The sequence below is a fragment of the Propithecus coquereli genome, unplaced genomic scaffold (assembly GCF_000956105.1).
Source record: "Propithecus coquereli isolate 6110/MARCELLA unplaced genomic scaffold, Pcoq_1.0 Scaffold9, whole genome shotgun sequence".
NCBI lineage: Eukaryota > Metazoa > Chordata > Mammalia > Primates > Indriidae > Propithecus > Propithecus coquereli.
In genome coordinates this window covers 1,990,836-2,013,862 of record NW_012155284.1, presented here as the reverse complement: position 1 = coordinate 2,013,862, position 23,027 = coordinate 1,990,836, and the positions used below count along the sequence as shown (strand labels likewise).

The 23,027-nt window shown below is 43.0% G+C and overlaps 1 protein-coding gene across 1 annotated transcript in view; it reads left to right on the top strand.

The window, feature by feature from the left end:
- Window positions 1-23,027, top strand: part of RASGRF2 (Ras protein-specific guanine nucleotide-releasing factor 2) — a 213,927-nt gene that overhangs the window by 156,968 nt on the left and 33,932 nt on the right. Inside the window, exon 18 of the mRNA XM_012664540.1 lies at window positions 19,952-20,058. Coding sequence (XP_012519994.1) covers window positions 19,952-20,058 — 107 coding nt within the window. The remainder of the gene's footprint in view (window positions 1-19,951; window positions 20,059-23,027) is intronic.

The following is a 23,027-nucleotide window of genomic DNA, read 5'->3' as shown; positions in this document are numbered from 1 at the left end:
AGAGAGAAGGATTTACAAATTTAAGTTATTCCTTTCTCCTTCAACATAGGTAGGATTTTAGGTGATGTACTACTCCTTTCCCACTTCAAAGCTATCAGATTCAGAAATAGGGGGGACTTTATCTATCACAGATGAAGATTCTGTGATGTATTATTTGCCAATTCTTACATACAACAACAAAAGCAAGATCTATAAATGAAAAAATGTGATACATTGGGCTTCATCAAAATCGAAAACTTTTGTGTTTCAAAAGATACCATCAAGAAATTGAAAAGACAACCCATGGAAAAATGGGAGAAAATATTTACAAATCATATATCTGATAAGGGCATAGCTACAAAATATATAAAGAATTCTTATAAGTCAGTAATAAGACAAACAACCTAAGTAAAAATGGGTGGAAGATTTGAATAGACATCTCATCCAAGAAGATAAACAAATAGCTAACAAGCACATAAAAAGATGCTTAACATCGTTAGTCATTAGGAGAAATACAAATTAAACCCACAATGAGATACAACTTCGTACCCATTAGAATAGCTGTAATAAAATTGACAGACAATAACAAGAGGCAGTGAGAATGTGGAGAAACAGGAACCTTCGTATGCTGTGGGTAGGAACATAAAATGGTACAGCCACTTGGAAAACAGTTTGCCAATTTCTCAAAAGGTTCAACATAAGCTCGCCATGGCATCCAGCAGCTCCATTCCTAGGTACTAGGTGAGAAATGAAGCCATATGTTCACACAAGGACCTGTACATGAATGTTTATAGCAGCATTATTCATAATAGCCCCAAATTGGAAATAATCCAAATGTCCATCAATAAATGAATGGATAAACAAGTGTGATGTATTAATACACATTAATACAAATGTGATACAGTAATACATAAACATATATATTAACTGTGATATATTATGAAAAATTATTCTGCAGTAAAAAGGAATTTATGCCTGAAACATGCTCCAACATGTATGAAACTCAAAAATATTGTGCTAAATCAGGGGTTGGCAAATGTTTTTATAAAGGGTCAGGTAGTAGATATTTCAGGTTTGTGGACCAGATGGCCTCCCTCAAACGTCCCAACTCTGCTCTTTTCGTGCTAAAGAAGCAACAGACAGTGAATGGTTGTGGCTGTGCTCCAATAAAACTTTATTTACAAAATAGGCAGCAGGTAGTTTGCTGACTCCTGTGTTCAGGGAAAGAAGCCAGATGCAAAAGACCACATACTGTATGGTTCCTCTATATGAAATACCCAGAAAGAGTGAATCAATAAAGACAGAAAACAGATTAGTGGTTGCCTGGCTTGGGGGTGGAAACAAGGAATAACTGCAAATCGGCACTAGTGATATTTGGGGTGATAGAAATGTTCAATGATTGGATTGTGGTTACGATTGCACAACCCTATAAATTTACTAAATATCAGTGAATTACACTCCTACAATGGGTAAATTTCATAGCATGCAAATTAAATCTCAATAAACCTGTTAAAAATAAGATGTACTTTCTGTTGCTTTACTGGCTTAGCCATTTTATGTCCATATTATTAGCCTCCTCACTTTTATCTTCAGTGAAAAACCTATTTTATTAGTGACTCTAGTGTCCAAGCTAAGAGCAGTGCCTAGAGAGTTTTATAAGTGCCTTGGAACTTTGGATTCTCTCTAGAACAAAAGTTGATACCCATTAGGTGAGCTCTTTTGGAACCCTCACCCAGGGATCTTATTATAAGGAAAATTCTAGTTAGATCTCTGAAAGGAGATTTGTAGCAACCTCGATGCTATACTATCCGGAATTAAATGCCAAGGACTGTGGTTTTAGAGGTAGATACAAAAGGAGCTTTTAATTGTGTATTTTTTCCAGATATATAAGTTATTATAATATCCAACCTAGACTAGAGTAGGTTAATTTATCTGATGCCAGAGGGACTGTCCATGCCTTGTGAGGATTACATTATGCTAAGAAGAGCATTTATGTGTGCCAGTTGTTGGCTGCGATCTCTGTGTTCACACCATGGGCTTCCAGCCTCAGATGAGTCCAGGACTCAATCCACATTCCTTCTTGGGATCATTACATAATTGCCCACTGCATCTTACCAAGACAGTAAGTTAGTAAAGTACAGAACTGTTGGCATTTTTGATACATAGGCAAGCTCTCATTGAGCTGAAAATTATCTTTCTGGTGACAGAATTGGTCATACTGAGAGAAAGAGGGTCTCCTGATGGCTGGTGCAGTGGTCTGGTGATTTGGTTTCATTTCCCTCATTAGAGAGCATTTTGGGGGCATGATCTTGAAAGAAAATAGGCTTTTTGATCCCCTGAGCTGATGATGGAGAATGAGCGCTAATGAATGGCCTCTCTGTGTGACTGAGATGGTATTAAATCCTTGCCCTTAGACCTGAGTATGAGAGCCCATTCTCAGAATCTTCAGGAGCCAGAGGTGACGGTGTATCCCCCCAGGAGAACATGCTGTTTACCACTCTTAGAATTTTTATAGTTTACTAGTATTACTAGACATTCTATAGCTGGAGAGGACCTCTTAGACAATATATAAATATTGTTTTATCCCTGTTATAACCTCTCTCCACCTTATATACAAAGATCACCATATATGAATTTTAGTGAGCAAATGATTTTATATCTTGTTGAAATCCTCATAATGAAGATATTACTATAAACATCATTAGCACCAATGGACTCATTGCTAGTGTCTTGGTCCTACATGCATTATCATCTTCTATTTAAATTATTTTATTTTGTCAATCAGTCCTTTCCTCTGAGTCTATAGAATGATTCTTTGCAGTGGTTTGGTTCTCATTTAACTGGGAGGTCAGATTCCGCCAGGCAAACAGACTGAGGCAGACTTTTAAAACTCTCATGGGCAAACTGTCTTCTAAAGATGGACTCAAGAGTGCCTGATTCTCTGAGGACTAACCTCAGGGTTGAGAGAGAAGCTTCTGTACAAAGTCTCCTTAGCTCTGCTGGGATTTCTTTTTCTCTTTCTTTCTTCTTCTTCTTTTTTTTTTTTTCTTTTTTATGGGGTGGGGATGGTGGTGGGAAATTGGTTGTGAGAAGTATGAGTGGTTAAGTAGGAATTATGCAGATCTGAAGATTCCTCTGGGGCTAGTACCTCTGACTGTGGAATGTGCTGTTTTAATTGAATGCCAAGACCTGCTCAGGCACTGTCTCCCTCATCTGCCTCTGAAATCCAACAGGAAAGGTAGCTCCTGGTTTCTAAGTGCAAACATTGAGCATCGTGAGCTAATTCCTGGGCATTTGGCATTGGGCACTTGCTAACTGTTATCCGTTAAAGTTTGCTTTGGAGGAACAAATGAGCTAGTTTCCTTGGGAAGAGATTTGTTACAGGGAATTCGGTACATAGAAAGGAAGGGCTGGAGGAGTAGGCAGGCTGGACTTCCAGGAATCTTGTCTGGTTCACCATGTAGAACTGGCCCATCAAGAGGGCTGCTGCCTCTGCAGTAGGGGGCGCTGGGGAAGCGGGACATCCCTGCCGGAACTGCTGACTTCAAGAAGACGTTGACTTAGCTGCACTTGGTGACTGGGAGGCTGCCTCTCTACCCCCACACAGGGATGCTGCCATGCCACTGCAGAAGAATCCTGGCCTCCACGATCACACCTGCCAGCCGAGACGGGCCACCTTCTCACTGCCACCTTCCGGGCCTTGATGCTCTACTTGCATTCACAACTTGAGTTTCAAGAGGGCCAGGGAAGTGTAATTTCTAGCTTTTGAGTCCTCAAGCCCCAGAGTACAGGGAGAAACATCTCCTTGTCTTAGCCTTTTACATATCATCAGTTATACTTATGAAAGAAAATGTCCATTTTTAACCATCTTCATTCAAATACAGATTTAAATATATTGGGAGAATGTGCATAGTGAAATAGTCAAATAGACGTAAGATGTTTTACAGATGTAAATGCAACTCTGTTGACCCCCCCCAACTCACTAATTTAGAATATTTTCAGGCAAAGAAAGCTTTGTGCAATATGTGGTCTAGCTACAAAAGAAACATGCAATTAGAGGGTTCTTGTGGGATCCAAGTTTATGTGCATATGAGTGTACATCAAGTTCTGTGCTTAGAATAAGTGACCCTTTATTTTTCTGACCTGTGGAAAGTACAGACGTGATGTGTGTCCCAGCCTAAGATGCTGTGTACTCAGAGAGCTAGACTGGCTGACTACACCAGGAGGTATTTGCTCATTCGAGAATTGTTGTAAGATAGGGAAATTAGAACTTATGACTGCTGTAGTCACATCTATAGTAGATGTGAACGGTACGTGGTAGCATTGTGCAATACAAAAATTCTCCTACCTTAGGAGGTTAGTGGGGTAATGAGTGGGGTTAAATGAGTTAATATGTGTAAATTGCTTAGAACAGTGTCTGGCGTATAATAAACATTATATAAGTATTATTATTTTTATTGTATTATATTTTCTATGAAATGGGGATAACTTATAAGGTTGTTGTAAAGCTTAAATGAGCTTATCCTTGGTATATGTAAGCACTGGATGATATTAGCTATAAAATAATAATAATCATAATGTTTGAATTCTAAAAATGATGCTTTCAATGTAGTATATTTCCTAGGCCTTTAAACCCAGAGGTCTCCTACCTCTTAAGAGTAAGACAGAGTTGCTGGCTTGAATTTGAGAGAAGAGTACAAAGGCCATCTTCATTTCTTGAGGACTGAGCATTTTCTCAGCTACCTGCATATTCACTCCATGGGTTTAGACTGCTTTATAGCCTTTCCATAGGACCTCAAGTCCAAGCGGTTAGTCTACTTTTGGAAAGTTATTTTTCTAACCAAAATGATACTTATTCATTGTGGTTATTAAGGTCTCTGCCCTTAACATTGGGCCAAGTTTGATAAAAAAAAAAATAGGTCAACCCTCATGAAGTTTAGGAATCAATATGGTTCATTAATTCATATTTATATTAACCAAATACTTTGACTTGATTTGATAGAAGATAGTTTTGTACGAGTATCTGGTAGACTGCTCAATCATTTCTAGACTGTTGAATCATTTCTTAGGAAGTTAAATAGAAAATACTTTCAGAATTTGTGGTTTTGAGAAAGGACTTTCTTTAGCTTAATGAATAGTGATGGTAACACAGACCTAGGGAATGGAATTCTTGGGGAGCTTCTGGTGCCTTCTGGCAGTCGCACAACCATTTGTAAGTGTTGGCCTGATCAACAAAGTATGGATTCTGGAGGGAAGAATGATGAAATTCCCCTATAGGAATTAAAGTCCTATGTAGATAGGTAAAGTTATCAGGGCAGGACAAAAGAGGAACTTTGAAGCTCTCAAATACGTTTTAAGAGTTTTTAGTAAACTATATTGAAAGTTTTCAATGTTGAGCATTGAGACATTGAGCAGCCATTTTCCATTGAAATGTTACAAATAGACCTTGTCTGTAACACTCTGCGGAGACATGGGAGGCAGGCGGGCCAACCCCTGGCAGCTAGGGTGGAGGGTGCCCCAAGAGTGGGGCGCAGGGCATCCCGCCCTCGCATGGAGGGCGTTTTCCCGGGACCTAAGTTTTCACAACTGTGTACAAGTCTCTCTTCTGAGTCTTCAGCTGCTAAACTGAAAGTGCTTTACAATGCCTCAAGCCTTGTGGTTAAAGACCCCGGGGAGGAGCGGTCGGAGGAGACGTGTGGTAAATTCCAAAGCAGGGAGGTTCAGGAACCTCCTGACTCAGGAAATACCAAGGTCTTCCAATAAATGGAACCAGTCTGTGTCGGTATATTTATCCACGAATGATAAAAGTGAATTAAAAATCTGGGATTTTAAAGAATAAAATCAATTGAACAGTTTGACCAAGTACCTACTGTGTGTGAGGCCCTTTGTGTGAAGGGAGGTCTAATGTAACCCAGTGTCCCAGGCCTCCAGCGTTGGACCTCAAAATGAGGCCCGATTTGTTTCAATACTTGAATCCCAATAATTTCATAACTGCTGCCCCAGCCTTATAAGCGTTATGGATCATCATTGAAAAGTCCATCTTTCCAAGAATTCCTTGGGAATATTTCCAAGAATTCCTGGCTCTGTTTTTACCTGACCTTGCCTGCCTGCTGCTGCTGCGTCTCTAGGCCCGATGTCTTGTCCTAAGCACATCATCCGCCGGCCCTGTGCGCCTCTGCAGCTGTTGCCAAAGCTTTGGCCAAGCTCCAGAGATGCTTCTGCGAAGCCCACTGTCTCCATGAGTAGGGCTGGTGTATGTCTCTGCTATTTTCCCAGACCACGTGACTTACACCTTCCCCAAGGCCTGGGGATTTTAAGAATTCCAAGGCACCAGTCCAGACTGCTCTTTGCTTCTGGTGACTTGACTCTCAGGAGACCTCATCATCCTTTCCTACAGTCTGGCCGGGTTCTGTGCAACATAGGTCCACTGGACACATCTGTGTCATTGAACCCCAAAGAAACGAGATGAAGTGTGGTCTATTTCCACTCAGGGGGCCTTATATAAACTCACAGATGCCATCAGATGAATTGGCATCACCGGATTTTACTAAGAAGCACTAAGACCAAAGCACCAATGGATTACTGGGGCGAGCAGTAAGACACTTTACTTCTGCCGAAAGGCTGTCTGGTTACACATGCGCTAAGGATACCTAAGGTAAGCAAGAGAGACACAGCCACCATTGTCACAGGGGAGGGCCGCAGTGTTGAGGAGGGGCCTTTTGTAAGCAGATGGGAGGGTCCATGGAGACTGAGGTGCTAGAGGAAGGATGGGAGGGGAGGGCCCGTTATGAATGACATCAGTGAAGGGAGGGTGTTGGATGCATGGTGGTCCAAGAGGACACTATGGAAGGGACCTTGGAGGCATCTGGGTAAGCTTCTTGTGTGACCAGGGAGGAAACTGCAAACCTGAGAGAGGATGGGACTCTTCTGAGGCCATGCATTGAGATAAGCCTATTAAAAAATCCCCAGTCCACTCCAAGATGTTCTTTCCATCACATATTGTGGCTCTTCCCAGGGGCAAAGGAAGAGAGTGCGGATGAAATTGTAGTGAGACTTTGGAGGAAGGGGAGTAGGGTATCTTCCAGTCTCCCTCATGAAGGGACTTTAATCTTCAAGTAGTAGGTGGGTAGGGCTGCTCAGCAAGAAGGGATGGGCTGTCCTGGCAGTGTGGAGTGAGAGCATCACCGTACTGAGCTGTTAGCACTGTTGGGGGTTCACATTGCCCTCAGCGGATTAAGTGATGGGTCCAAAGCTGTTGGCGTAAGGGACCCAGGGGTGTCCAAGTCTTGACTTCTCAGCAGGAATTTTTACTTATGCACTTAGAGAACTAGTTGTGATATTATACATACACGCAGCAGCCATTTATCCAGGCCCTGTTTCGAGGCATGAGTCCTGGGGACTCAATGCTAAAGTGCAAGTGTTGTTCCTGCCCCAAAGCAGCCTCAGGGCAGGGGTAGAATAGCATTGCTAGTAGGGACACAAGCAAGAGAAAATGCAAAACCAAGAGATTCTTCGAATTTAGAATCATCTATCTGTCATTTGTTGCTAAATTAATTCTCTTGAGTAGAATTATACAGCAAGCTGGTCAGGGTCTGTCTGAAATCCTAGATAGGTTTAACTTCAGCACACAATCGATGGTAGTGACATTCTCCTTATTGGGCTTTCTGTAAGTTTCACAGCAGGGCACAGGATTTAAAATGAAAGGCCCCAAGTGCAGCCGCAGGCACAGGTGCCTTCATTCTGACCCTCAGCCCCTCCTCTCTGTGGGCACCTCCAGGGCACATGAGGAAAAGCAGCCGCCTCCCCTGGCAAGTTCCTATGGAAGGATCGAAGTCACGGAGTATGGAAGAACCAAGACTATAACTGACGTTACGGATGTCCATTGATGGAATCAGATGGACTTGGTGTCCAGACAGAGCAGAGCCATTCTCTGGAGAGAATCTGAGAGTTGCACTGCCTGGACCCACATTAAGACTGCAGATCTCATATGGGTCTCCTGCCCTCACAGACAATCCTAGTAGTCATGTCCCTATGCTCTGGGACTACCATTTCTGTCTTCTGTCCTCAGATCTCCACATCCCTCTCCAGGCTCGGCTGATGATCCTATTTCATATTTCACAGTGAAAAGAGTTACAAATGGTCAAGGATGACCTCTTTCCTCTACTGACTTCACCAGCTCCCTGCACTTGTTCTCATCCTCTGCTTTCTCCCAGTGGCTCTGGAAGAATCACCCCTGCACTGCTCTTGGGTCAACCCCCACTTTGCCCCTATCTCATCCCGTCTTTTTCCACTTCCCCAAGAGCTGTTCTCTTGCAGTTACCCTTTTCTTCTCAACACCAGTTTCCCCCTTTACTCAACCACCCCTGCGGCATGCCAACCTGTCTTAGCATAGCCCATTTTACCAGCTACGGCTCCATTTCTCTGCTTGTTTTCAAAGCAAAATTGTCTTGAACAAGTTGTCCACATTCCATGTCTCCACTTCATCACCTCCCTTTTCCCCTCAACCTATTCTCTTGGACTTTGCCTCTGCCATGCTTCAAATGACTCTGATCCAGGTCACTAGTGACTGGCATCTTGCCAAAGCCAAAGCCCTTGTCTCACTCAGCCTCTCAGCAGTATTTGACACAGCCAGTCACTTCCTCCTTGTTGAAACATTCGTTTCCTCTTGAGCTCCGTGAGACCACACGTGCCTGGTTTTCCTTTTGCCTTGCTCTCGTCCCCTTTGGGTCTCCTTTGCTGGCTCCTCTTTGACCAAATCTCTCCAGGTTGTGGGGCCCCGGGGCTCTGTCTGGTCTTTTCCCCTGTCTGCAGTCTCTATCTAAGCAAGCTCATCCAGACTTATGATTTTTAAGTACCATTTAAATGCTTGATATTCTCAATTTACATTTCCAGTCTGACCTTTCTACTTGAGCTTCAGGCTGTTATGTCTAATTGCACCATTAGTGTGGTCACTTACATGTCTGGAAGACGTCTCAAACTTACTATGTCTAAAACCAAACTCTTGATTTTCTCCCCAAAACCTACCCTTGCCCCATTTCAGGAAGTGGCATCATCATCTACTTGGCTGCCCAGTTCCCAAACAGTGGAACCATTCCTGATTCCTCTCCCTTGGACCTCATGTTAGTTTCTTAGGGCTGCTGTAACAAATTGCCTCAATCTGGGTGGCTAAAAACTACAAAAATTCATTCTCTCACGATTCCATAGGCTAAAGGTCCAAAATCCAGGTGTCAGTAGGGCTGTGCTTTCTGAAGTTTCTAGGGGAAACTTGCCTCTTCCTTGCTTCTGGTGTTTGCTGGCAATCCTCAGTGTTCCTTGGCATCAAACTCCAACCTCTCCCTCCATCGTCACATGGCTTTCATCCATCCCTCTTGGTGTGTCCGTGTCTGAATTTCCTCTTCTTATGAGAGCACCTGTCATTGGATTTAGAACTCACCCTAATCCAGTTTGACATCTTAAATTGCTCACATCTGCAAAGACTCTATTTCCAAATAAGGTCACATTCACAGATTATGAGTGGGCATGAATTCTGGGGGGACACTATGCAACTCAGTACAGACTTCCACGCCTGATTGATCAGCAAGGCTTAGCCCCTCCACCTCCAGCAAGTCTTACCATTGGCTGCTGCCAACCTGCATCACCTGCATCTCTGGGATCACTGGGATCACCTCCTCACTCCTGGCCTCTCCTGACATTGCACTTGGCAGCCAGAGCAATCTTCCCAACATGCAGATCAGACAATACCATTCCCTTGCGCAAAACCCTCTGGTGGCTTCCCAATACCAGAGAATAAAATTCAGCTCTTTAACTTGGCTTGAAAGATGCTGGGCAATTTTACCTGCTCTCCAACTTTATCTCCCTTTTCCTGCCCCTTTAGTCACTGGGCTCCAGCCACACGGGGCTGTTTTCCGTCCCTCGGTCGGGCTCAGCTGTCCCAGCCTTTTCATTCCCTGTTCCTTGTGCCTGACACAGTTCCCTTAAATCTGCACACAATGACCTGCTTCTCATCATTCACATCATGTCTCTGCGTCCCCTCCTTAGAAAGGCCTTCCCCACTCCGACCTCGCTAATGTGCCCTTTCTCCACGTGAGCCTGTTCACCTTTCGTATTGTCAATATTTGAATTTACTTTACTTCTTTGCTTATAGATGATAGTATCACTGACATGATTCATTATTTATCGTTTCTGTCTTCTTCTAGTAGAATGTAGATCCGAGAGCAGCAAATTAGTTTCCCTTGCTCACCGCCACACTCTCGCTCCTGCAAAAGTGGTCGGCACAAAGATGCTCAGTGAGCAATTTGTGTCTGACTAAGATGGGCTAGCTTTGGGCTCTATGGCTCCCACCCTCCCTCCCAAGCAAGGTACGTTTCATTTTCTAATGGTCAAACCTACCGGTTTTAGACACCGAAACCTTTTTGTATAAATTCTTATACACTGACAATGGAGGAGGCGAAAATGGCCTGTTTCCATCCTCCCTTCCCAGCCCCCTATAAAACTCTCTGCTCTGGCTTCTTCAGAATATCTCAGCTAATTTCGCCCCCTGCCCAGGCCCTTTGCGTACACAGGCGCGCGCTCATTGGCAACTTCGCGCACTTCCAACACTCCCTCTCTACAGGAACCTGTCACTCACTCCTCCCGCGCCCATTCCTACGGAAAGCACTTCCAGAGGGTGTGTAGGATTTCGTAGAAAGAAATATAGAAGGGTTTTTAAACTTCTTATTGTTTTGGTTTGTGGGGAAGGTTTACCTAATGCCAAGGACGCGAATATTGTTCCACATCAGGCTCGTGTGTCACGTCGTACCCGGAGGAGGCAGCTAATGCCCACCGGGGAATTCAAGCTAATGTACAGAAAAATCTTCCCTTCCTTTTTCAGATGTTGATTATAAAGTTGAGCAGAAAAGAAAATGATCAGGAAATATAAAGTTTGTTCCTTTTTTTTTTTTTAGTGTTCCTCGTATTAACCATTTCTAGAACATTCACTGTATTTTCAAAGGCCTTTCTGAGTAATACTGATTTTTGCTGTCAAGAAACTCTGCCCAGGAATATTATATTTCTTGAACTTCTAAAAAAATTGCTTTATTTTAGCTTCCCAGCTGGTTCATGTTCTTGTCTCCCGCAAATCTGTCGTCACCTTTCTGTTTCTAACCTATCTCTTTCCTTCTTGCCCCATTTAAACTTGTTCACGCAGTGGCTTTACTTCTCATCTAACCCTCAGATGCCCCCATTCTGCTTTGCTGGAAGTCACCCTCGCCCATCATCCCGGCGGTATGTTCTTGTTGCATTTCTACACTAGCATAAAAGCTGCTGGCAGCAGTGGTGGGGGCTGAAAATGATACGGTCAGCACAGGAGCAAGTTGCTGCTCCCAGTGGACAGACATTCAGGTGGTGTGTTTCAGTGGGCAGAGCCTGCATTTTAGAGTCGCTAATCTGGCCATACATCCTGGCTCTGATTTTACCGTCTGTGACCTTAGGTGGCTGTTGGACTGTCTGAGCCTCTCTTTCCTCATTTGAAGAACATGGAATATATTCTGTGGAATTGTGAGAATTAAAAGAAATAATGCACAAAGTTTCCCAGTAAGTTTTATTTTCAACTCAATATATAATTATTCCTTTAAGAATCTAAACAGCACACATTTTTAAAAAAAATCTATAAGAACAATTCGTTTGACAGTCTTAGTTACTGATTTTCCTTGAAAGATGAAAGCAAGAAAAAAAGGTATTGATTTTACCATTCTTCATGTATTTTTCATCACAAATAGTGATAGACCTGCTGAACTTCTTTTCCTCAGTCTACAAGGTTGTGTTTTTTAAATCGTTACAGTTAATTGCACTTAGAGAAAATCTCAGGTTAACCTGAGTAAGGAGAAGAATTTAAAAACTGAAGGATAAGGACACATTTATAAAAAGGTAAAAATAGAAAAACAAACAAAAAAACTCACTCTGTCTTATTGATTCATTGCCTCATTAGCATCTTGCCAATGGCGCCTTTAAGGAGCTGCCCCTTCACACTCCGGCCATGCGCTCTGAGTGAGAGCTTACCTCCCCCATCCCTACCACGGCCACAGTGATGAGTTCATGGAAGGCACACCATGCAGTTCATGTCATAAAAAGCAAGGATTTTTTGGGGGCTCTGAGATAGAAACTTCCTCTCTCTTCAGTGGAAGTTACCAAGAAGAATGCCCTCTCATCCTCTGGATGGGATGAGGTGAGGTTCTAAGATTACCATGGCCTTACCCATTCCTGCTACCTGGAAGTGAGAAGCACTGAAGACAAATAGACAGAAATGACATCATGTGCCTCTGAATCAAATGGGATCTGAATCTAGAACTCTCTCCAGATATATGAAACAGAATTCACTTTTTACTCTAAGACAGTTGGAGTTGAGTTTTCTGTCCCTTATAACAAAAGATTGCTAACTGATATTCCATTAAAATGGAAGCAGTTGAACGTGCCAGTGGATTACTACACCAGATGTGCTACCCTATCCAGACTAAAGTTCAGCTTCTGTTATGGTAACCGTTATTCTAGGTCATCTCTCAAGAAATAGTATGTCAATTCATAGATTCAGTGAACACTGTTGCCACGATGTACAGCGCAGCGTATGGGCAAATCTCCTGCTGTCTGCATTGACCTGTTTTCAGTTTACTAGATATATGACCTTGAGAAGTTGCTTAACCTCTTCATGTCCAGGAAAATAAACCTGACAGATGCTACCAGAAGTTAACAGTTTGTCGACTGAATGGAAAAAACTAAGGAGAGATGGAGAAGAGTAAGGTTTCCCACCTAAGGCTGAAACCATGGCTATCCCATGAAGTCGATGGGAAAGTTAGGATGGGGAAGGAGTTGGAGGGAAAGAAGAACTTGATTTGGCGGAATATTCTTATGAGTGGAGAATGTGTCAATGTGGAAATGTCTTGCAGGAAGCCTGAAATAAGGGGTTTGGGGAAATACTGGAACTGGAGGTGTCAGGTTGGAGGGCATAGAGAAACCCTGAGAGAGGATTATGTCCCCAAGGGAGTGAGAACTGAATGGCGTCAGCTCAAGAAGAGAGGAGGCACCGAGAATTGAGGCAGAGCTGGACAGACTGGAGGATGGGGGGAGAGTGAGGAGCACGTTCAGTGACAGAGCAAAGAGAGAAAATGACAAGAGGAGAAGCATTGACATATGTCAGTAAAGCACAGACTTAGTTATCTAGGATTTCTGGGAAATTAATGCAGGCTGTTTAAACAAGTGCTAATTGTCTAAGTCAGTCACTTTCAAACTTTTTTATTGCAACCCTACTATAATAATATAATAGTAGGTTGACTTCCAGCTCTAAGAAATACATCTTATAATATAACCCAGGATACGCACACACACAGACACGTACAATTGAAACAGAAGTTTCCCTAATGAATACTTACCTTCACCATGTGCAATTCACTCAGACAGTTTTCATCTGTTTCATTTTTAAAATGCTGATCAAAACACATTAAATTGACTTTAGTCCCCATTAATATGTCATGGTTGAAAGTTTAAAAAGCACTGGTCTATATAATGGTCATGTAGGAAATATGATGAGTTTGGGAAAAGAGCACATGTTGAGGAAATTTAATTTCCAGTAAGGCAAGTAAAGGTTTTTCCTTAAAATCCATGACAGTATGAAACATATCTATCTCTAAGGGTGTCATGCTCTCATACTTCACAATTTAGAAGACAGATAGAATTAAAAGGAAAGCGTTTACTTTCCACAAATATCATACAAACACATAGCGTCTCCTCTTCTATCTTAAGTGTTGTTTTAACAACTTTGAAGAGAAACTTCAGGCTTCAACTTTGGATGCTGGCGGGGGCGGGGGTGTAATTAAGAGCACTCTGGCTTTGGAAATGGACAAACCTTGGCTCAAATCCTGGTTCTGACACTTATTAGCTCTGTGACCTTTGCCAAGTTTCTTAACCTTTTTGATTTTCCGTTTCTTTTTCTGTAAATGAGGATAACAACATTTACCCTATGTGATTGCTGTTACGGTTGAAGAAGCCACATTACTTACTGTGCTATACTTATCACTTGGGGCGCATGCGATGAATAACAATCATGATTATCCGTGGTGATGAGGGTTAAATTATAGACCATTTGTAAAGCTTCTAGCACAGTGCCTGGCACAAAGCAGCAATAAATATTCATGATCTTTCCATGACTGCAACCAAAGAGTAAAAGTAGAGCCGTAATCCAAGTTCAAAGAAGTATACAAAACAGTTGTATGATTTTTGTCTTACACAGAATTTTTTAGAAAAATGTCCACTGGGTAAAGCAAAGCACATTGACAACATTGATGCTATTGGTCATATTATGTCTCATTTGTATAAAATGAAAAATGATGCATCACTAAAATGGCATTATTCTTAATTCCCCCACCTACAGAACCATTAAAATGATCACAATGCATTCGTTCATTAAGCCTAAATTTATTAAGCACCTATGATGCCAGGTACTGGGGATAAAGACACGACACAAACCAATTTCTAGAAGTATAGTTAAGTTAACCACTAGTTCATGTCCCCCTGCCCCAGGTAGCCCACCACTATGGACCGTTGATATCAATGTTATCCCTTCGCATTTTGTCTCTAACTGATTCTATTCTAACTTTCCTTACCAAGTCAGAAAGATGGCTTGAAGATCCTTTGTTGGCATTGATAATAGCTCTGTGACCACTTCTTGGTGATCTACTGTTGATGTTAAAATACTGCACTGTGTTCGAGAATTCCTTTTCTTTTACAGTTTCTTCCTCAGTTTGCCTCAGGGTGGCTCTAACTAGACTAGCCCCTTAATCCACCTGCGTTTAATCTTATTTCCATGTCACCGTTATTTCTACTTGCCGTTGACAAAGTAGGCAGGGAAGTTGGCTGAGGATCACACCATTTGAAGAGCAAAATGAAAATTTCCCTTCTTTTCCCTATTTTTCAACCCCCTTACCTTCCTCCCACTATTTGCTGTATTTTCTGTTTGTGATAGCTTTCAAATAAATAGTCATCATGGCAATCTGGTGAAAGAATGGTCTTTATTTAGATATATGGCATCTGCAGAAACTTTCAAATAGCTTTTATTGGGAGCAATGCAATTTTTGTTAAGAAAAATGCCTGCCAAGTGCCTGCTATGTGTAAAGCTGACAGGTCCGCAGAGAAAATCTCTTCATCAAGCAGTGTGTAGTCTAAGAAGAGAGATGGTTATAAAGGGTGGAATGGCTCACAGGGTGTCTGGGGCAAGGTTCATAAAGTTAAATCTCATTCTTACATTCACACGTATGGTGATTCAGTTCTTATTGTTTTTTCAGATGGCTTGGTTTGCAAAAATTAGCTAGCTGACCAGTGCCTAAAATGGAAAGAATATGCATAATTTGGAAAGTCAGGAATTGCAGGGTAACAGACTTCCCACATGAGAGCACAGTTACTGGAAACAGTACAGATCTGATGTACATCAAACTCTTCATTTCCTTCCTGAAGAACCCTTTTCACTGCTTGATCAACACGTGGAGGTCTTTGGTCTTAGAGAGAAATACGCTCTCAATTCTATTCAAACCACTTGAGAATTTGGACATGCCCTAAACCAGATACACGAATCATCTATCTGAGGGGCATATGTATAGCAGACCCTGATAGATCAAGTTTTATAAAAGGGGCTGCTGTATACTCATTCACTGTGCTGTCGTGTGTAAAGATGATCATGTGTTCTTGCTGTAATATAGACATCAAGGTGCATGCCAACATGCTTCCAATCAGACATGCTCGTTGTTAGATTCGGAGCTGAGAGAGAGACGCACGAAGCCTTAGGTGTAGCAAAATGCTATTTATTTTGAGCATGTGGGTGTTGATGGGTGGAGATGAAAAACATCCACCCCAAGGGAGGGGAAAGCCTTGGGTTTTATAGAGGGTTTTTCTGGGGGGAGTGAGTAACACCTGCAGAGACAGGAAAGGAGGGTAGCTTCGTCCTTATCAGGGGGGATAGGAGTGCTAGTGTCGCTGCAGCTGTCTGTGGTTGAAGTTAGATTTATAACCTTGGACTATCCAGACTCCTGCGGCTTTTGTTTCACAGTCTTTATGCTATTTTTCGGGTTCCCATTCTAAGTAACGCTAACACTTGTCTCACCATGTTTCACAGTCTATAAAGCTATATTATCAGAGCAACAATTTTCTACAACTTGCCAGATTTCCTCCTGGCACCCCACCATCTAAATTGAGAGCTGCTTGGACAATATTTATTTCTGAATTTAAATTTCTGAATTTAAACATAAATGACATAGCTAATTGGTGGCCATAACCATGTGGAAGCCATTCTGTCCTAGGATCATAGATCCACCCCCAAGGAGTCCTTGTGCCAGTTTTTGGAAAAGCAAATAGCAAATATTTGTGGGGCTTTCAACATTTTTCACTTGTCAAGTATGACCAGTGCAACCAAACTCTACATACACTAGGAGAATCTATTTTCTAATATCACACATCTGGAATACATACTGTGTCTAAACATAGGCTGTTGAGACTAGGACTATCTAACAGTTCTCCTGTCTGAAATTCTTGGTAGTGGTGGAGGGACGGGGTGGGGAGTGTCAGGTTCCCGATCCATGTGTCTACCCTTCGTTGCTTATGTGGATGGTGTGTGTGTTTTGTAATTTTGGACTTTGAGGGGCTTTCTCAGTGGGGACCCGGTCCAAGCTGAGGTTGAGTGTGTGTCCCTCTGGAGCGGTTTTGTGTGTGCTTTGGTTGGGGGCCCCAGGGTGATGGCTGGCCTGAGCCACTTTTTATTTTGACTTCTGATCTGGAGAGCAGACCACACAATAGTGGTTCAATCTGAGCATCAGACCTCCATGAGGTGGACTGTGGTTGTCAATTCTCAGGGAGGCTGATTTTGTCCCCTGGCCCCACTGTTATCCAGGCTGAGGCAGGTAAGTACCTTAGTTGTTTCTACTTTTGAGAAGGAAATTTTTTTTCCTGGTACACTTTTTTATCAAGGGCTGGTCCTTTGAGAGTTCCAGCTTTCAGTGAAGAGTCTCAGTTCCTATCCACCTACTCCCACTTCATGAAGCCCTAGGGCTTCTCTTGAACCGGTACCATGCTACTGGTCACCTCTGCTCCCTCAGGGCAGTGCGGAGGCTTGGTTCTGGCTTTCAGATCCTTCTGTGTGTCTACCCTGAACAATTCCTTGCTTTCTTGAGAACTCAGCTGTGCATTTAGAAGGATACTTGTTATGTTTTACTCAGAATTTCTAAGTTTTTAATAACGAAAGAGTGTTTTGAAGATATTTTGTCTGCCAAGAGAACATCATCACCATCATCTGAGAGAATTTAAATGTCTACTGGTGGGTGGAAGATGCCTGTCCACATTCAAAGAGGAGTGAGGAGAAGGGGACTCTGTCCTTTAGAAACTTATAGAATTTTTTTATGTCTAGCTCACTCAGCTCCGAGAGCTGCTCATTCAGTCATTCGCTCAATTATCCTTCCGTTCATATCTCATTCCGTAAATACTCAGTAAGTTCCTACTGTCAGGCTTTCATTCATTTCTTCAGCAAATATATGTTGTGCACAGTGTCTACTCCATGCCAGATAGGTGATTGTGTTCAGCAAAAAGCACACTAGCTCCTGTCTTCATGGGGGACACAGAAATTGGTCAGATGATCACCTAAATAAGTGTAAAACTGTAAAGGCACAGAGTAAATGTGTATGGTGCTGTGAGATATGTAATGGGAGATTTGTCTAACTGAAGCTGGGAAAGGCTCATTTGGAGAAGTGAAATAAGTAGCAAGAGTGGCTTTCACCGAGTGAAAGGGGAGTGATAATTGTTCCAGATATGGAGCAGTATGTGCAAAGGGCCTGGGGTAAGGATGATGGACTAAAAGAAAGGTGGTAAGGTGGAAGAGGAAATAGAAAAAATATGATTCCAGAAAATGCTGAAAGGAGTTAAGGCCAAACCATGGAAAACCTTGTAATCTGTGTTAAGGAGTTTTGTATTTCTTGTAAGAGCCATCAAAGGGCTTTATTTATTTATTTATTTAGAGACAAGGTCCCACTCTGTCACCCAGGCTAGAGTGCAGTGGTGTGATCATAGCTCACTGCAACTTTTGAACTCCTGGCCTCAAGCGATCCTCCCACCTCTGCCTCCCAAAGTGCTGGGATTACAGGTGTGAGCCACTGCACCTGGCCCATTGAAGGGCTTTAAACACTGGAACGGTACATCCTAATTTTCTTTCTGAGATTGTAAAAGATCTTTCTTACTTCAGTGAGGAAAACAGATTTGATGTGGCAAGAATGAGAATGGAGACCAGTTGGGAGGCTAGACCAGCTGAGAGTTGCTGGTAGCTCAACCCAGTTTTGGCTTTGTAGGTGGGAAGACATGGGCAGATTTGAGATTTATTTAGCAGGTAAAATTATTAGGAAGCAGCAGAGAGATGGCACAGGAGTAATTCCAAAGTTTCAGGCCTACATAACTGGATGGATGGTGGTATTTCTTTGCTAAGATAGGGAACACTAGAATCAGGCGAAGTTTGGTGGAAATGCCATGGGTTTTTCTTTTGGACATATCAAGCTTGAGGTGTGTTTGAAACATGTTGCAGGAAAAGCTGAAGAGGCTATTGGATATATGGGTCTGGTACTCAGAGAAGAGATCTGGGGATATAAACACATGAGTAATTTGCTTATAGGTAATCATTTAATTGGTGGGCCTAGATGAGACTTGCTAGCAAGAGATTATAGATGATCCCTTGGGACATGGAGGTTACCAATGACCTTAATGGGAGCTGTTTCGGTGGTGACACAGGGTGAGAAGCTTGGAGTAGGATGTAGAGAGAGTGGGAGCTGAGGAGATGAAATCAGTGAGTAGAGACAGGTCTTTCAAGGAGTTTGCCAGTGAAGTTATATAAGGCCTTAATAAATTTTTAAAGGAAATATATCACTTAATTATGATTGGAAGGCAGAATCTGTTAAAACAGGGAGGCAGTGGAAAAATATTGAAATGGTTTCTTGGTAATGAAAAAAAAGGTCGCCAAGACAGAGACATAGCCTGGCACAGAGAGGACTGAAAGGCACTGAACCAATATTGAACTATAATCGTAGCTAACGTTTATCGAGCTGCCGGTGCCATTCTAAACGCTTAACATGTAGTAGGAAACTGAATCCCACAGCAACTCTATGAGGTGCGTATACTCATTATCCCATAAGGGACATGAGGAAGCTGGTCACCAGAGAGATAACCTAACTTGCCAGGGTGTGAGAACAGTGATTTGAACCCAGGAAGTCTGGCTGTGGAATCCATGTGTTTTTTTTAAATTCTTTTATTTCACTTTTGATTGACAAGTAATAATTGTATATATTACATGTTTATGGGGTACAATGTGATGCTTTGATATATGTTTACATTGTATTTTGTTTAACAAATCTATCGCCTCACATACTTATTGTTTTTGTGTGGTGAAAATATTTAAAATCTACTCTTGTAGTAGTTTTGAAATACACCATTCTTATCCACTGTGCCATATTGCTTCTCAATATAGGTATGCACGATAAAGTATTTGTATCATCCATGAACCAAGATACGGGCTCATCTATCTGCAAATATTGAAAATGTTATTGGTTACATAATCACTTTGGGGCAAAAGTATAAATTAATGCTGACTCAAATACGTTGTTAAAATTCCTTCTTGGCTTTATATTATAGAACAAGGCAGGCATACGTGGAAGCGTTATTAGAGCAGCTTTAGCTTTAATCTTGTCCTTTAATAAATGTGTGCACATTATTCATTTAGTTGTACCTGTAACTACGTGGTGGCCTTGCTGCTGGGAGTATAATAGGTAAGCGAAATTCACAACAGTCTGAAGCCGCTTGCACCTCTCTGCCAAAACGTGTCATCTGTGAATTGCATCAACCAATATCCCAAAATAAGTGACCTTTTTTTCAGGTCCCTGGGGATTGGCTTTAACTACAACATGTGTGTGTTTCTTTTCCTCCTAAGGGTTTAACAACACCGAGAGAACATGTGACAAAGAGTTTATTATACGGAGAACAGCCACCAATCGAGTACTGAACGTCCTCCGTCACTGGGTCTCAAAGCACGCACAGGTAATTCAGTGGCCTCGTTCGTTACTTTCAAGGATTTTTTTTTTAAAGTCGTTACACATGTAAAATATCTCCTGATTCTTTGGAGTTAAAAGTTTGAAACCTCGAAACTGAAACGTAGGAAGGGAGCAAGTAAGATAGACACGCAGATCAAAGCAGACATTCATGTCTTGCCAGCATCCACTTTTTCAGATCTGCAAATGACATGGCCGGGTCAACCAGGGCTCCTCTCCCCTCTGAGGCAGCAGCACCACCTGTGAGCACTAGAGCCATGGTGGGGCCCCTGTCCTGTGCCGCCTTGGAGCACCTTTCGTAGGGTTTTCTCTGTAAGTGGAGTTGTGCTTGAGAGGTCACCAGCTGCAGTGGTCCCCCTCCCCAACGCCCAGAGGTAAACTTCAAGGTGTCCCCTGGAGGTAAACAGCAGGTACCCCCTGGATGTAAACAACGCTTGGCAGCTAGAGACCCTCTGGTGTCTGGTCAGGGAGTGTTTTCTCATTGAAGAGGTATTTTGCTTCAGGCCCTTTGATGTTTTGGTTCCTAGTACTGTTTTTAAATTGTGTCACACTGCCAGGACACCCACATGTTATCTATTTATGTGTTTTTGCGTGCAAGTTTGTAGAATTTATAGCCCTTTCACAAAATAAAGTCAGGCCCCATTTTGCCTCGCTGGTTCGATGCATGCACAGTGCTTTTCTTTCCCGCTGCCAAGAGACAGGCCGGCCCGCCTGGACCACGGCTGCAAGGAGAGGCTTGGAGAGAGAGAATGGAGCCCTGCATGGCTCAGATCAGAACATGTGAACATATAAAATTGCGGGCTAGCTAATGAGTATCGCACATTATATGAGAAAAAGGGAAGGTGCTCTTGGGTCTTTATTGTATTCTCAGAGGCTGTCACGGGGCTGCTGCACGGTCCTTGGTAATGACCACGTATTCGATAGGGTCACCACAAGGGCCAGGCTCCTGACATCCCAGTGGTAAGAGAATTTACTAATTAGGAAAAGTGGGATTTGGGCCTCACCACCAGTAAGTCCATAAAACTTCTTAAATAAATAAAAATGGGTCTTATGTGACTCAAATGCCAAGACTCATCTTTAGCTCATTAGAAATGTTCAGTCTCTCCTCTCGGTAATCTCAGTGAGCTTCTGGGAAATGCATTTTGCCTCATCACAGATAAAGCACGGTAAAGGGGTTTCTCCCTTGTCTGATTATCCATCCCAGTCCTCTCTGGTATTTTTTTACCCAGCATCTTGACATCTGATTCCTGGGGCCCACAGTGGCTTCTGACATGTGCAGTAGCTTCGCTAGACAAGGCCGAGCAGGTTCTCTTCCCCGGCGTCAGCGTGGCCACAGCCGGTTCCTGCCGAGACGCACCAGTGTGCCAGCGCTGGGTGTGCCTGGCCTCGGCTCCCCTCCTCGCTTCCAGATCTTCTCTCAGGAACCCTCCACTGGCTTTCGTGTCAGACCTACTTACCCTTTCTCAGCCCCTGGTCCCCTCTTTTTCTAATGATCTCAAACAAGAATCCCTCCCAATTCCTGGATAACTCTTACAGTAGCTAGAAAAATACCACAAAGCGAAGGACAATATGCTGGGATTGTTTGATTTTTGCTAAAGAGAACTCACAGATGAAGAGAGATTGGTGCACTGAGCCCCTCACTTACAATGAGGAGTTTTATGTAAGCTTTTGGCATCTGAACTGTTTGACAGCTCAATTGTTCAGGCAGTTCAGACGCGTTAGGACCCAAGTGACTTCACCTGTGTTCACACATGAGCAAGAACTTCTGTCTCCAGTTCTGAGCAGTGAGCTCCTCGGACTCTCCTCTGTATGAGGGGCACATGTGAGTGGTATAAACCGCTCAGGCGTTTGGTCTGTTCTTCTGCCCTGACCACTGAATAAAGTACAGACCCCGGCTGTTTACTTCGCTGATGTGCCCAAGGACATTCTCACCACAAACTCATTTGTCTTCTCTTACTTTCCCCGCATCTGCGAATGGCCTTTGGGGATCTGTGGTTGGTTTCTGTGTCCTGGTGTAACCTCATCATGTGTAAATCCTATCGCCTTCCTCATCCCCGCGAGTTCTCAATCATCCTCTCTGTACAAGTACATGACAATGCACAGGACGTTTCTGTTACGTTTCCACTTATTGGCCATTGCTTCGGGGCATTTTTTTTTTTTTGCTGGCTTGAGTGTACAGGTTTCCTTCCTTCCCTTTACTGATTGGCTTCTGGCCACCTGGTGGTCATTCGGCCTCCACAGTGGACAGTCTAAGTAACCCGGGCAGGCTCTTGGTAACAGGTTGGTAAACAGCTGGAATAGACAGAGCTGGTCTCAGGTTATGGTGCTGGGAACCACATTGTGTGGCCACTGCCTCCTCTCACCGACAGTGGGCATAGCCTGACGTGCCCACTGACTCTGGGCACACCTCGCAGCTCAGGGGAGGTGTGCGTGTGGCCCCTGACTCCAGGGACCTAAGAAAGTAGACCACTCTGCTGCTTAAAGAATAAAAACCCATCTGGGTACCTTCATCCAAGTTTATCTAAAGGTCTTTGCTCTCCTAAGGCAACATCCAGCTATAAGATGGGAGTGCTGGTCTGAAAACCTGCACTATCCTCCGACTCTGCCGACTCACCCTCACCTTTGTCGTCATTGGTTTTCACATCATAAAAGGAACAGCTTGGAGAAGATGATTTTTAATTATCTGATTCACTCTGTTGAGCCCACTTAAGGAAGAATGTAGCATTATTGTGGCAACCTGATTACTTTGAATCAGTAGCTTTTAAAAAATGAGTAGGAAGTTGTACTCATTTCAAAAATACAGCCAAGGCCAGGCGCAGTGGCTCACGCCTGTAATCCTAGCACTCTGGGAGGCCGAGGCAGGTGGATCGCTCAAAGTCAGGAGTTTGAGACCAGCCTGAGCAAGAACGAGACTCTGTCTCTACCAAAAAAATAGAAAGAAATGATCTGGACAACTAA